This window comes from Pelophylax lessonae, assembly GCF_965119305.1.
Source record: "Pelophylax lessonae genome assembly, chromosome: 4".
Classification (NCBI taxonomy): Eukaryota; Metazoa; Chordata; class Amphibia; order Anura; family Ranidae; genus Pelophylax; species Pelophylax lessonae.
Window position 1 is genome coordinate 254278106 of NC_138771.1, and position 14811 is coordinate 254292916.

Here is a 14811-nt window from a genome sequence, read left to right on the forward strand (position 1 = left end):
GTTCACCTGAACGCACACAAATTATAAACCCGCCCTCAGTGTGAACGAGGGTTTCTTGAGATTCATATGCTAACATAGATTCACTTTGTTTTACTCCCCCCTCATCTGCTTCATTCTAGAAATGAAGAGGGGGTGCACTGTGTAAGCTTCAAGTTCTGGCACAGGCCTAAGTAAGAGGAGTGAGTCTCATGATCCACCATACCCAGAAGTATGGGGTATCCCATCATACCCAGAAGTATAGGGGAATCCCATCATACCCAGAAGTATGGGGTATCCCATCATACCCAGAAGTATGGTGTATCCCACCATACCCAGAAGTATGGGGTATCCCACCATACCCAGAAGTATGGGGTATCCCACCATACCCAGAAGTATAGGGTATCATCTTTGCTCCCAGCAGTCAAACAGACCGGTTGGGGAAGCAAAGAAAAAGTATGTGAAACAGAAGAGAGAGAAGTGAATGGAACCTATTGCTTTGTCCTTTACAGGCAAGCCACAGGTTCACTTTGAGGTTTAAGCCTCGGTTTCCACTAGTGCGGCTACAAAGTCGTGCTACTTCTAGCACGACTTCGTAGCGAAAGTAAACCGCGGCTTCAGTTAGACTTGTCCCTCATATATAGAGGGAAGTCGCGCTCAAAAGTAGTACACGATTTACTTTTGAGGTCGCGGCAACTGAAGCCGCGGCAGTGGAAACGGGCCCCATTGAAAACAAAGGGGTTTTGACTTGCTGTGCGACTTGACATGTGTCAAGTCGCATCGCAAGTCGCACTAGTGGAAACCGAGCCTGAGTCTCAAGGATAGGTAGGTGTGCTGCTACCTTATGAGAGCAGAAACATCAGCCCAGAATCAGGGTAGAAGGCTACCATAGAGACTGACCTCTCTCCTGAGGGCTCATTACTGCTGACACTATGGGGTTGATTTACTAAAAACGGTGCACTCAGAATCTGGTGTAGCTGTGCATGGCAGCCAATCAGCTTCTAACTTCAGCTTCTTTAATTAAGCTTTGGCAATAAAACCTGGAAGCGGATTGGTTTCTATGCACGTTTGCACCAGATGTTGCATGCTCCAGTTTTAGTAAATAACGTCTTATGTCCATGTTAATGGAAGGGGTATAAAACTGTCATTTAACACATTTTTTCCTTTTTTTTTTAAATGTATTCCCAACAGCACCTTTTTAAACTAGTTTGAGTTTTTGTTGCCAGTTCCAAGCTCATGCAAGAAATAGGACAGCCTTGCAGCCTGATACATCTGCTGTCAGAGAGAGAATACGAATAAATAAAATAAAATAAAAATCAAGTCACCGCTGAAGCCGGCTATAGATGGTTCGAATCTTGGTCAGTTCAGCAGGGACCGGCCAACATTCAAGGCTGATTGTACCCAAGTTGATCCATAGATTGACTGGGGAACAACCAGCTTGTCGGATTTCTAGCATGAAATTATTGCCAGCGGCTACAGCCCCTAGCAATACTTGCTGTGTTCTCAATACTCACTGTGTTCCCAATACTCACTGTGTTCCCAATACCACTGTGTTCCCAATACTCACTGTGTTCTCAATACTCACTGCGTTCTCAATACTCACTGCGTTCTCAATACTCACTGCGTTCTCAATACCACTGTGTTCCCAATACTCACTGTGTTCTCAATACTCCCTGTGTTCTCAATACTCACTGCGTTCCCAATACTCACTGCGTTCTCAATACTCACTGTGTTCCCAATACTCACTGTGTTCCCAATACTCACTGTGTTCTCAATACCACTGTGTTCTCAATACTCACTGTGTTCTCAATACTCCCTGTGTTCTCAATACTCACTGTGTTGTCAATACTCCCTGTGTTCTTAATACTCCCTGTGTTCTCAATACTCCCTGTGTTCTCAATACTCACTGTGTTCACAATACTCCCTGTGTTCTCCCAGCAGTGATAGCTGATTAAGGGGGGATTTGATCACCATGTATAAATACATAAGGGGGGGGGGGATATGATCTCCATGTATAAATACATAAGGGGGATATGATCTCCATGTGTAAATACATAAGGGGGGATAGGATCTCCATGTATAAATACATAAGGGGGGATAGGATCTCCATGTATAAATACATAAGGGGGGATATGATCACCATGTATAAATACATAAGGGGGGATATGATCTCCATGTATAAATACATAAGGGGGGGATATGATCACCATGTATAAATACATAAAGGGGGGATATGATCACCATGTATAAATACATAAAGGGGGGATATGATCACCATGTATAAATACATAAGGAGGGATATGATCACCATGTATAAATACATAAGGGGGATATGATCATCATGTATAAATACATAAGGGGGGATATGATCACCATGTATAAATACATAAGGGGGGATATGATCTCCATGTATAAATACATAAGGGGGGATATGATCTCCATGTGTAAATACATAAGGGGGGATAGGATCTCCATGTATAAATACATAAGGGGGGATAGGATCTCCATGTATAAATACATAAGGGGGGATATGATCACCATGTATAAATACATAAGGGGGGATATGATCTCCATGTATAAATACATAAGGGGGGGGGATATGATCACCATGTATAAATACATAAAGGGGGATATGATCACCATGTATAAATACATAAGGAGGGATATGATCACCATGTATAAATACATAAGGGGGATATGATCACCATGTATAAATACATAAGGGGGGATATGATCACCATGTATAAATACATAAGGGGGGATATGATCTCCATGTATAAATACATAAGGGGTCCATATACTGAACTTGGTGTTGAGTTATTCACTTTAAGGTCATCAACGAGGACAATGGGCACTCTTTACATCTAGAGGAAAACAGATTTTGTCTATAAACACGGAAAGGTTTCTTCACAGTAAGAGCTGTGAAAATGTGGAATAGACTCCCTCCAGAGGTGATTCTGGCCAGCTCAGATTGCTTTAACCACTTTACCACCGGAGGATTTTGCTGTCTTACGTCTGGGCCACTTTTTGCGATTCGGCACTGTGCGACTTTAACTGACAATTGCGCGGTCATGCAACGCCGTACCCAAACTAAATTTACGTCCTTTTTTTCCCACAAACAGAGCTTTCTTTAGGTGGTATTTGATCACCTGTGCGATTTTTACTTTTTGCGCTATTAACAAAAAAATAGCGACAATTTTGAAAAAATAATATTTTTCACATTTTTTATATGAAATCCCCCCCCCCCCCCCAAAATGTAAAAATCAAATTTTTTTATCATTTTAGGCCAATTTGTTTTCTGCTACATATTTTTTGTATAAAAAATCGCAATAAGCGTATTTTGATTGGTTTGCGCAAAAGTTATTGCGTTTACTAACTAATGGAAAGATTTCTGTCATTTTCTGTGTTTTTTTTTTTAACAAGTAATGGCGGCGATCTGCGATTTTTTTTGCGGGACTGCGACTTTGCGGCAGACAGATCGGACCCTTGACTGACATTTTTGACACTTTTGGGGGTACCAGTGACATTACTACAGTAATCAGTGCTATAAATATGCACTGTTACTGTAAAAATTACACTGGCAGGGAAGGGGTTAATTTTTATTGGTGATCAAGGGGTTAATGTATGCCTGGTGCTTACTAACGTGTGTGGGGGAGGGGACTGAGTGACACAGGGACAGATCGCAGGTTCAGCTATGCTGAACCCTGCAATCTGACCCTGCCTGTCACTTAGGAGATCCGCCCGCTTTGTTTACACAAGCGGGCGGATCTCCACACTCGATTCCCCGACGATCGGGGAAGAGCGGCGGTGATCACCGCCGTTCCTCCCCTGGCCCGACTCTCGCTGTGACTGAATACAGCGGGAGCGAGCCTCCGGCGGCGCGCGCGCGCCGAGAGAGGGGAATGTCTGGCGACGTAGGTCTACGTCGTCAGATGTTACCGAGCCACTTTGCCGCAGTAGAGGCTCAGTGAGCAGCGGTAAAGTGGTTAAAAAGTCCCGGATTCTTTCCTGGGTGTACATAATATAAATGGGTACTAATATTTACAGGTAAAGGTGATCCAGGGAATATCAGATTGCCTCTCGGGGGATCAGGAAGGAATTTTTTTCCCCTGCTGTAGCAAATTGGATCATGCTTTGCTGGGGTTTTCACCTTCCTCTGGATCAACTGTGGGTATAGGATTGTGTATATGGGATTGTATGGTTGGGGAGGGTATAGGATTGTATGGTTGAGGTGGGTATAGGATTGTGTATATGGGATTGTATGGTTGGGGCGGGTATAGGATTGTGTATATGGGATTGTATGGTTGGGGTGGGTATAGGATGGTGTATATGGGATTGTATGGTTGGGGTGGGTATAGGATGGTGTATATGGGATTGTATGGTTGGGGCGAGTATAGGATGGTATGGTTGGGGCGAGTATAGGATGGTGTATATGGGATTGTATGGTTGGGGCGAGTATAGGATGGTGCATATGGGATTGTATGGTTGGGGTGGGTATAGGATTGTGTATATGGGATTGTATGGTTGGGGCGAGTATAGGATTGTGTATATGGGATTGTATGGTTGGGGCGAGTATAGGATGGTGTATATGGGATTGTATGGTTGGGGCGAGTATAGGATGGTGTATATGGGATTGTATGGTTGGGGTGGGTATAGGATTGTGTATATGGGATTGTATGGTTGGGGCGAGTATAGGATGGTGTATATGGGATTGTATGGTTGAAGCGAGTATAGGATGGTGTATATGGGATTGTATGGTTGGGGTGGGTATAGGATTGTGTATATAGGTTTGTGTGGTTGGGGCGGGTATAGGATGGTGTATATGGGATTGTATGGTTGGGTGTTCTTTTTTTTATTGGTTGAGCCAGATGGACTTGTATCTTTTTTCTACCTGACTAAACAGTGCAGGTTCACTGTACCTACAGGTAAGACTTATTATAGGCTTACCTGAGGATAAGTAAAAAAGCAGACTTTACTACCGCTTTAATATGAGGGAAAAACATTAGCATTCTGTTGATTACTTACATGAAAGCATTGTATCCAGGATAGAGAGCGAGATCTGAAACAGTGGAAAAGCTTTGTTATAAATCTACACAGAAAGTACAAGAAAAGGTAAAATCGCAGTAATAGAATATACCTTTGACATTTTGGACTGTTCTGAATTCTTCACAGAAGAAGCGGGCTGACAAAAAGCTTTGCCAATCAACACAGCCAACAGATCTATAGATTGAAAGATGAACAACTTTAGACCACATGGAAGCTGTATATTATCAAAGTAGCAAGCAAAGGACACTATGCACAAACCCCCATTACTGCTAAGCCTATGGGCATGCAAAGATTCCTATTCATGTTTTAAATGAGACTTTGGAGAACTTACTAGATATGATCTGTTCCACAAACTCAGCATCGGCAGATGAATTTTCCATGTGCAGACACAGCGCCCGCATTTCCATGCAGAACCAATCCACAGCACGGCTCATGTCTGTACAACTGAATACAAACAATGTGTCAATGATCAGAGAAATTGTGTTATGCATCAAATGCCATTCACATTTTGGAATCTACAAAAAAGGCATTTAAAATGGGTGTACTTGAATGCTCCTACATTGTGCTATTGCGTGCTATAAGCAGGGCTCAAAATTTAAATTCCTGAGCTACTAGCAAAGCCTTAAGGGTTTGCCTAAAGGGTTGCCCCACCCAGCCCCTACCCTGCCCCACCCCTATTTCCACCCCTAAACACGCCCTCATAAAATGACACTGTTAAATGTTTCTGCATGAATGTAGAAGTTACAAAAATAAATATTAATACAAAACTTTATCAGTGCCCATCAGTGCAGCCTCAGCAGTATCCATCAATACAGCCTATCAGTGCCCATCAGAGCAGCATCATCAGTGAAGTTTATCAGTGCCGCCTGATCAGTGCCCATCAGTGAAACCCCACCAGTGCCCATCAGAGCAGCCTCACCAGTGCCCATCACTGCAGCCTGATCAGTGCCCATGAATGCAGCCTTACCAGTGCCCATGAATGCAGCCTCATCAGTGCCCCTCAATGCAGCCTCACTAGTGCCCCTCAATGCAGCCTCACCAGTGCCCATCAATGCAACCTCACCTCTGCCAATCAATGCAGCCTGATTAGTGTCCATCAATGCAGCCTGATCGGTGTCCATCAATGCTCATCAATGCAGCCTCATCTATGCCCATCCATCCCCCCTCTCCAGTGCCCATGAAAGCAGCCTCACCAGTGTCCATTAATGCAACCTCACCAGTGCCCCTCAATGCAGCCTGATCAGTGCCCATCAATGCAGCCTGACTAGTGCAGGGAAAGAGAGGGGAGGAAGAGGAAAGCCGGTCAGATTATTACAGAGCGGGGATTGCCCCGCTGTAAAAGCTTTTGTTTGAATTGCCGGGCGCTCACCGTCACACATAGTCCCATCTCTTGGATTGGCTCCTATGGTAGATGTCACACGTCCCGGCATTGGACCGGTGTTCTGTCTATCAAAGGAGCTGGGCCAGGAGGCGGTGCTGTGTGTGACGGCGAGCGCCCGGCAATTCAAATGAAAGCTGTTACAGTGGGGCGATCCCCGCTCTGTCATTATCCGGCCAGCTTTCCTTTTCCTCTCCTCCCCTGGGCGATCACTGGGAGAACGGCTCCCGAGGCAGCCCAACACTCGCCCTCAATCATTTTCTACTCACAAAATGCGAGCAGAAAATTTTGAGGGCTGCTATAAGACTACAAAACTTACAAAGAGGATCACTCACACCTATACACACTCTCTAAACTTGTATCAATGTGCAAAATAGTATTCAAAAGTGGTGCCACGCTCCCAAATGCTAATGTGCTAGTATCACTTTAAATCTGTTTGTATAGCAATTTTCAGAATCAGCATATCATATCAAACCATAAATAACAAAACAAACAATGTATCAGTCCATAAAGAGTCCTTTGGTAGGAATTTGCTTGCATATGCTCAATCTTTCATAAAAAAACAGACTTGTGTTCACATCTCCAAACGACTTCTTCCTTAATTATTGGTTGGAGGCAAAGATGTTTTTATTACAAATGATGTGAGCAGACTGCAAATACTCTTTAACTACTTTACCGCTGCTCACGTTGAGCCTACTTCGGCAAAGTGGCTGTTGTAGGTCTGACTACGTCGGTAGACCCTCCCCCTTCTAGGCGGCGCGCACGCGCCGCCGGAGGCGCGCTCCCGCTGTATTCAGTCACAGCGGGAGTCGGACCAGGGGAGGAGCGCTGGCGATCGCCGCTGCTCTTCCCCGATCGTCGGGGAATCGAGTGTGGAGATCCGCCCGCCTGTGTAAACACAAGCGGGCGGATCTCCGAAGTGACAGGCAGGGTCAGATTGCAGTGAACCCTGGATCTGTCCTTGTGTCACACAGTCACCTCCCCCCACACACGTTAGTAAGTACCAGGCATACATTAACCCCTCCCTCTCCAATAAAATTAACCCCTTCACTGCCAGTGTAATTTTTACAGTAACAGTGCATATTTATAGCACTGATTACTGCAGTAATGTCACTGGTACCACCAAAAGTGTCAAAAATGTCAGTCAGGGGTCCGATCTGTCCGCCGCAATGTCGTAGTCCTGCAAAAAAAAAAAAATCGCAGATCGCCGCCATTACTCATTAAAAAAAAAAAAAACACCAAAAATGACATAAATCTTTCCCTTAGTTAGTAAACGCAATAACTTTTGCGCAAACCAATCAAAATACGCTTATTGTGATTTTTTTTACCAAAACATAGGTAGCAGAAAACAAATTGGCCAAAAATGTAAAAAAATTTTGATTTTTACATTTTTTTGGGGGGGAATTTCATATAAAAAATGTGAAAAATATTGTTATTTTTTCAAAATTTACACTTTTTTGGGTTTATAGCGCAAAAAGTAAAAATCGCACAGGTGATCAAATACCACCAAAAGAAAGCTCTGTTTGTGGGGAAAAAAAGGACATCAATTTCATTTGGGTACGGCGTCGCACGACCGCGCAATTGTCAGTTAAAGTCGCACAGTGCCTAATCGCAAAAAGTGGCCCAGACGTAAGACAGCAAAATCCTCCGGTGGTAAAGTGGTTAATATTTGTTGCATTTTTATGATTCACGTGAATTTCATTTTGCATATTGCACGTTAAGATATTGTTTACATGGTAGATCACCACAACTGGAGGTAGTAGCGCTGTTCACTTAATTTATTTTTCATTTTTGGTGTTTCTATCCAATAGGATAGCAGCTACACTTTTAATTATTTGATTAAGCCCGGGTTCACACTACTGCGACTCTGAACCCGACACCCCTTTGGGACTTCATCGCGGCTTGCATAAGACTTCTTTAACAGAAGTCAATGCAAGCCATATTGAAGTCGCACCAAAAGTAGTGCAGGAACCTTTTTCTAAGTCGGAGCAACTTCCAATTACAACAGTTCCAATGCCGTTAATGAGGCGCGACTTGTCATGCAACTTTGAACTCCCAAGTCACATGACAAGTCGCGGCAGTGAAATCCGGGGCTAAATCAGAGATACTGTGGCACAGATCTGAATATTTTTCCATATTCCATTTACAGTATAATGAATCTCTCTTTAGCATCTCATCTATTGCAGATTCAGGTTTGCTGTAATGCCCTATGAATGCTCTATCAGGCCATACACACAGGCTAGTCTTACCTCTCCAGTACGTCCTCTATTCCCACTATGTCCATTCTGTGCAAGTGCCACACAACTTCAAACACTGGAGGGCGCTGCCGAGCACAAAGAAACAGTGATGTAAGAAACAGAACGGTTTTAAAACTGATTTGCAGCAACATCAGCAACACAACTCACTGGTTGTTCCCAGATCTCTTTCAAGAAAACCGAGCATCTGAAACAATTTTCTGTCTTCAGCACTTTCAGTGTCTTCAGAAAAGCCGTCAGCCTGTCCTAAAAATATGATAGAAACGAGGGACTGTTAGGCATGTTCAGAACTTGTGCATGACTACATTTATCGACCACGGAAAAGGTGTCATTCCCCAATCTAATGAGAGTGAGAATTCTGGTAATTAACCCTTACTCTACTGAATTTTCGTTGTAAAGCAAAAACTTTACACATGCATCCAATATACAAATATACACCCATTAGTGGCACCCAACTGTAGAATATTATTATTATTATTATTATTATTATTATTATTATTATACAGGATTTATATAGCGCCAACAGTTTGAGCAGCGCTTAACAAAATGAGGGCAGACATTACAGTTACACTACAATTTGGAACAAAAGGAATCAGAGGGCCCTTCTCATTAGAGCTTACAATCTAAAAGGGAGGGAGGTGACCTCCGCTGACACCCGCTGCCATCCGCATCCAATCCTGTGCTGAAATCTGGACGGATGGAAACCCTATTTTTCCATCCGTTCAGTAATCGGAGCGGAGCGGATCTGATGAGAGCGGACAAGCGGTCCGCTCTCATCCGATCCCCCATAGAGGGCAGCGGGTGCTGAGACACCTCCCTCTCCGCTCTGCAAGCGGAGACGGAGCTGTCATCCGCCCGGCTCAGCGGGGATCGCGGATTGATCCCCGCTGAGCAACACGGATCCGCCTGTGGAGGCGGACCGTGTGAAAGAAGCCTAAGTCTCCCAGTAACTATAAACAAAAATGATTACATTTGTATCTTTTCCTTCCCTCTGCCAGGGAGAAAGGAAGTTTAACCTCTTAAAGACTAGACCTTTTTCTGACACTTGTTGCTTGCAAGTTAAAATCAGGTTTTTTTTTGCTAGAAAAGTACTTAGAACCCCCAAACATTTTATATATTTTTTTAGCAGAGACCCTACAGAAAAAAATGGCGATTGTTGTAATATTTTATGTCACACTGTATTTGCGCAGCAGTCTTTCAAACGCAATTAATAGACTTTAATGAATAAAAAAAAAAAAAAACGTAACAGTAAAGTTATCCCAATTTTTTTTTTGTTACACAGAGAATCGTGATCTTTATTCCAAGCTAAAAAATCGTGATTCTCATTTTGGCCAGAATCGTGCAGCTCTAATATATATATATATATATATATATATACACACACACACACGCATAGCAGCCCTCATTACATTATTATATAGCCATCAAGCAGTGTCTGGCCTACCTGGTGATGACTGGTCCTGGCGCTCTGATCTGATGCCTGGTCTTTAAAGGGGCAAATCCTTGCGATCCAGAAGTGGTTAAACCTGCAGGAGGACCGGTGTTTTTATCTATTAATGACTTTACTATTGCTTTAGGCCTGGTTCACATGTATGCGGGTTGGTGGTTCACATGTATGCGGGTTGGCGGTTCACATGTATGCGGGTTGGCGGCCCACATTTGCACAGGCATAGCAGCCCATTGATTTGAACGGGCTGCTATGCCCTAATTTTCCGCAGAAAAAAGGTGCATGCAGCATTTTTTTAAAATTCAGTGGCCTTGAAATCCATCCTGCTTTTGCACCATGCGACTAACCTGCAGTTCCTGCTCTGGCAAGCTTTCTGCATTTTTTGTATACGTGGGCACGGCATTTAAAAACAGTTTGCGTGTGCAGCAACGGCAGGTAAGTCGCATGGTGCAAAAGAAGGATGGATTTCATGGCCACTGCATTGTTTTAAATTCTGCATGCACCTTTTTTCAGCTGAAAACGCAGGCATAGCAGCTCAAGCCCATTCACATCAATGGGCTGCTATGCCTGTGCAAATGTGGGCCCCCAACCCGCATACATGTGAACCAGGCCTAAAGCAATAGTAAATAATTAATAGATAAAAACACCGGTCCTCCTGCAGGTTTAACCAATTAATGACTTTACTATTGCTTTAGGCCTGGTTCACATGTATGCGGGTTGGGGGCCCACATTTGCACAGGCATAGCAGCCCATTGATGTGAATGGGCTTGAGCTGCTATGCCTGCGTTTTCAGCTGAAAAAAGGTGCATGCAGAATTTAAAAAAATGCAGTGGCCATGAAATCCATCCTTCTTTTGCACCATGCGACTTACCTGCCGTTGCTGCACACGCAAACTGTTTTTAAATGCCGTGCCCACGTATACAAAAAATGCAGAAAGCTTGCCAGAGCAGGAACTGCAGGTTAGTCGCATGGTGCAAAAGCAGGATGGATTTCAAGGCCACTGAATTTTAAAAAAATGCTGCATGCACCTTTTTTCTGCGGAAAATTAGGGCATAGCAGCCCGTTCAAATCAATGGGCTGCTATGCCTGTGCAAATGTGGGCCGCCAACCAGCATACATGTGAACCACCAACCCGCATACATGTGAACCACCAACCCGCATACATGTGAACCAGGCCTAAAGCAATAGTAAAGTAATTTATAAACAACACCTCCTTCAGGTTTAACCACTTCTTGACCACAAGGATTTGCCCTCTTAATGACCAGGCCATCGGATCAGAGCCGAGCGCCAGGACCAGTTATCACCAGTTAGGCCAGACACTGCTTGATGACCTATTTTAGGCCTGGTTCACAGAGTCTGTACTGACTGACTATATAATAATGTGCATAAGTGAACCAAAGCCCCTAAATTCAGCAATGAAATTGAAGTGAGGTGGAAATTTAATAATTTAAATTTAATAATCGAATACCGTGATAATACCGTATACCGTGGCAAAACCTTAATCAATTAATCGCAGCATGAAAATCTGATACCGTCACAAGCCTACCCACACAGTCCTCAGCCCCCCCCCCCAATTGCACCTGTCACCCAACAGTCACCTCATCAGTGCCCAGAAATTGACACCCATAACGTTCACATCTGAGCGCAGCGATCGCGGGCAGAATCACAGCGATTCTGCCGCGATCCGGAAATCATTGCAAATTGCGGGACGCCTGTGCGTTGCCCGTTTTTTGCAATAGCACCCCAAACGCTGTGCGATGTTGCCGCCATTTCCGCCTGCTGAATCGCGGTAACATCGCGCAAACAACGCATGACGTCCAAAAAAGGTACAAGAGCTTCTTTGGGCGTCATGCGTTGTTTGCGTGATGTTACCTCGATTCGGCAGGCGGAAATCGCAGCAACATCGCACAGCGTTTGGGGTGCTATTGCAAATCACGGGCAACGCACAGGCGTCCCGCAATTTGCAATGATTTCTGGATCGCGGGCGGAATCGCAGTGATTCTGCCCGCGATCGCTACGCTCACATGTGAACGTAGCCTAAAGTTCACCGGTCACCAGAGACTGCCATCAGTACCGCCGTGCACCATCGCCCGTCACCTGTCACCCATCAGTGACCATCGCCCGTCACCTGTCACCCCATCAATCACCGTCACCTGTCACCCCATCAATCACCGTCACCTGTCACCCCATCAGTCATCGTCATCTGTCACCCTATCAATCATCGTCACTTGTCACCCCATCAGTGATCGTCACTTGTCACCCGTCAGTGATTGTCATCTGTCACCCCATCAATCATCGTCACTTGTCACCTCATCAATCATCATCACCTGTCACCTCATCAATCATCATCACCTGTCACCTCATCAATCATCGTCACCTGTCACCCCATCAGTCATCATCACCTGTCACCCCATCAGTCATTGTCACCTGTCACCCCATCAGTCATTGTCACCTGTCACCCCATCAGTCATCGTCACCTGTCACCCCATCAGTCATCGTCACCTGTTTGCCATATACATGCAATCACTTACTGACCGCTTAACGACTATATGCGTCGGCCATTAAAAGCTAAATACTGGGGTTATGGCAGCAGATAGCCCCCATAACCCCGGTATTTTTTGAAACGGCGGGCGGTCGGCTTTCAGATAAGGGTGGTCCCAGTGGCGGATTCGCAGCGGAATTACCCTTACGGTGCAGGGGAAAAGGTGCCCCCCCCCCCTCCTGCCCCGCATCCCAGACGTTTTCCCAGCTTACCGGACCCGCCGGCAGCGGGGAAAACTATCCGGTCCCGGATCCTCAGAGACAGGAAGTCGAGTGAGGGCAAGATGGCCCTCACTCGACTCTATGGTCTTGGAGGACCGGAGCTACGTCAAAAGACGTTGCCTAGCAACCGGTTTAAAAGGCCGCTTTTTTTTTTTCTTTTTTTTTTTTTCCCACTTTCAACAATTTTTTTTTTTTTTTTGGTGTAGTTGTGAGGTGTGAGGTCTTTTTGACCCCAGATCTCACAATAAAGAGGACCTGTCATGCCTATTTCTATTACAAGGGATGTTTACATTCCTTGCAATAGGAATTAAAAGTGATCAAAACATTTTTTTTTTTTTAAACTGTGTAAAGATAAAAAAAATAATAAATAAAATAAATAGGATAAAAAAAAAAAAAAAAATTTAAAGCGCCCTGTCCCCGTTAGCTCGCGCGCAGAAGCAAACGCATAAGCAAGTCCCGCCCACATATGTAAACGGTGTTCAAACCATACATGTGAGGTATCGCCGCGATCGTTAGAGCGAGAGCCATAATTTGAGCCCTAGACCTCCTCTGTAACTCTAAGCTAGTAACCTGCAGAACTTTTTAAAATGTTGCCTATGTGGATTTTTAAGTACCAATGTTTGACGCCATTCTGTGAGCATGCGCAATTTTGAAGCATGACATGTTGGGTGTCTAATTACTCGGCGTAACATTATCTTTGACATTATGGAAAAAAATTGGGCTAAATTTACTGTTTTCTTATTTTTTAGTTCAAAAAAGTGAATTTTTTTCAGAAAAATCGCATTTGGAAGACTGCTGCGCAAATATGGTGTGATAAAAAATATTGCAATGATCTCCATTTTATTCTCTAGGGTCTCTGCTAAAAAAATATATATAATGTTTGGGGGTTTCAAGTAGTTTTCTAGCAAAAAAATGATTTTAGCTTGTAAACACCAAGTGTCAAAAATAGGCCCAGTCTTAAAGTGGATTAATGGACAACTTTGTGAAAAGGGCTACTTGGATGTTAGGCCTATGTATGTGGCCAGGCTGTGAAAAAGTGTTACACATGTGGTATCGCCATACTCAGGAGGAATAGCAGAATGTATTTTGGGGTGCAATTTTTGCTATGTACATGCTATGTGTTAGAAATATTGCATAAATGGACAGCTTTGTGTAAAAAAAATGTGTTTTCATTTTCTTTCCACATTTTCCAAAAACTTGTGGAAAAAAATTACATATTCAAAAGACTCATTATGCCTCAAAAATTATACGTTGGGCTGTTTGCTTTCCAAAATGGGGTCATTTTATGGGGGTTTCCATTGTCCTGGTGCTCCAGGGCCTTCAAAAGTACGATAGGTTGTCAGGAAATTATATGTGTAATTTGTGCTCCTAGAATGCCGGACGGTACTACTTGGATGTTAGGCCTCTGTATGTGGCCAGGCTGTGAAAAAGTCTCACACATGTTGTATCGCCATACTCAGGAGGAGTAGTAGAATGTGTTTTGGGGTGTAGTTGCAAGTATACATATGCTGTGTGAGAGAAATAACCTGTTAATACGTCAATTTGTAAAAAAAAAAATAAAAAAAAATCTTCATTTTGCAAAGAGTTGTGGGAAAAAATGACAACTTCAAAAAACTCACCATGCCCCTTATTAAATACCTTGGAATGTCTACTTTCCAAAAAGGGGTCATTTGGGGGGTATTTGTACTTTCCTGACTTTTTAGTGTCTCAAGAAATGAGATAGGCCTTCAGTACATCAGGTGTGATCAAGTGTGATCAATTTTCAATGAATAGCACCATAACTTGTGGACTCTATAACTTTCACAAAGACCAAATAATATACACTTATTTGGGTTATTTTTACCAAAGATAAGTAGCAGTATAAATTTTGGCAAAAATTTGTGAAGAAAAATTACTCATTTGCTAAATTTTATGACAGAAACAAAGAAAAATGCGTTTTTTCACAA

At 43.6% G+C, this 14811-nt stretch overlaps 1 protein-coding gene across 1 annotated transcript in view; it reads right to left on the reverse strand.

The window, feature by feature from the left end:
• The window catches only part of FANCA (FA complementation group A), a gene marked incomplete at its 3' end in the record, with an annotated part of 185566 nt that overhangs the window by 154112 nt on the left and 16643 nt on the right, over positions 1 to 14811 (reverse strand). Inside the window, exons 5-9 of the mRNA XM_082257122.1 lie at positions 8806 to 8901; positions 8650 to 8723; positions 5354 to 5466; positions 5114 to 5196; positions 5002 to 5035 (exon numbers count right to left, since the gene is read on the reverse strand). Coding sequence (XP_082113248.1) covers positions 5002 to 5035; positions 5114 to 5196; positions 5354 to 5466; positions 8650 to 8723; positions 8806 to 8901 — 400 coding nt within the window. The remainder of the gene's footprint in view (positions 1 to 5001; positions 5036 to 5113; positions 5197 to 5353; positions 5467 to 8649; positions 8724 to 8805; positions 8902 to 14811) is intronic.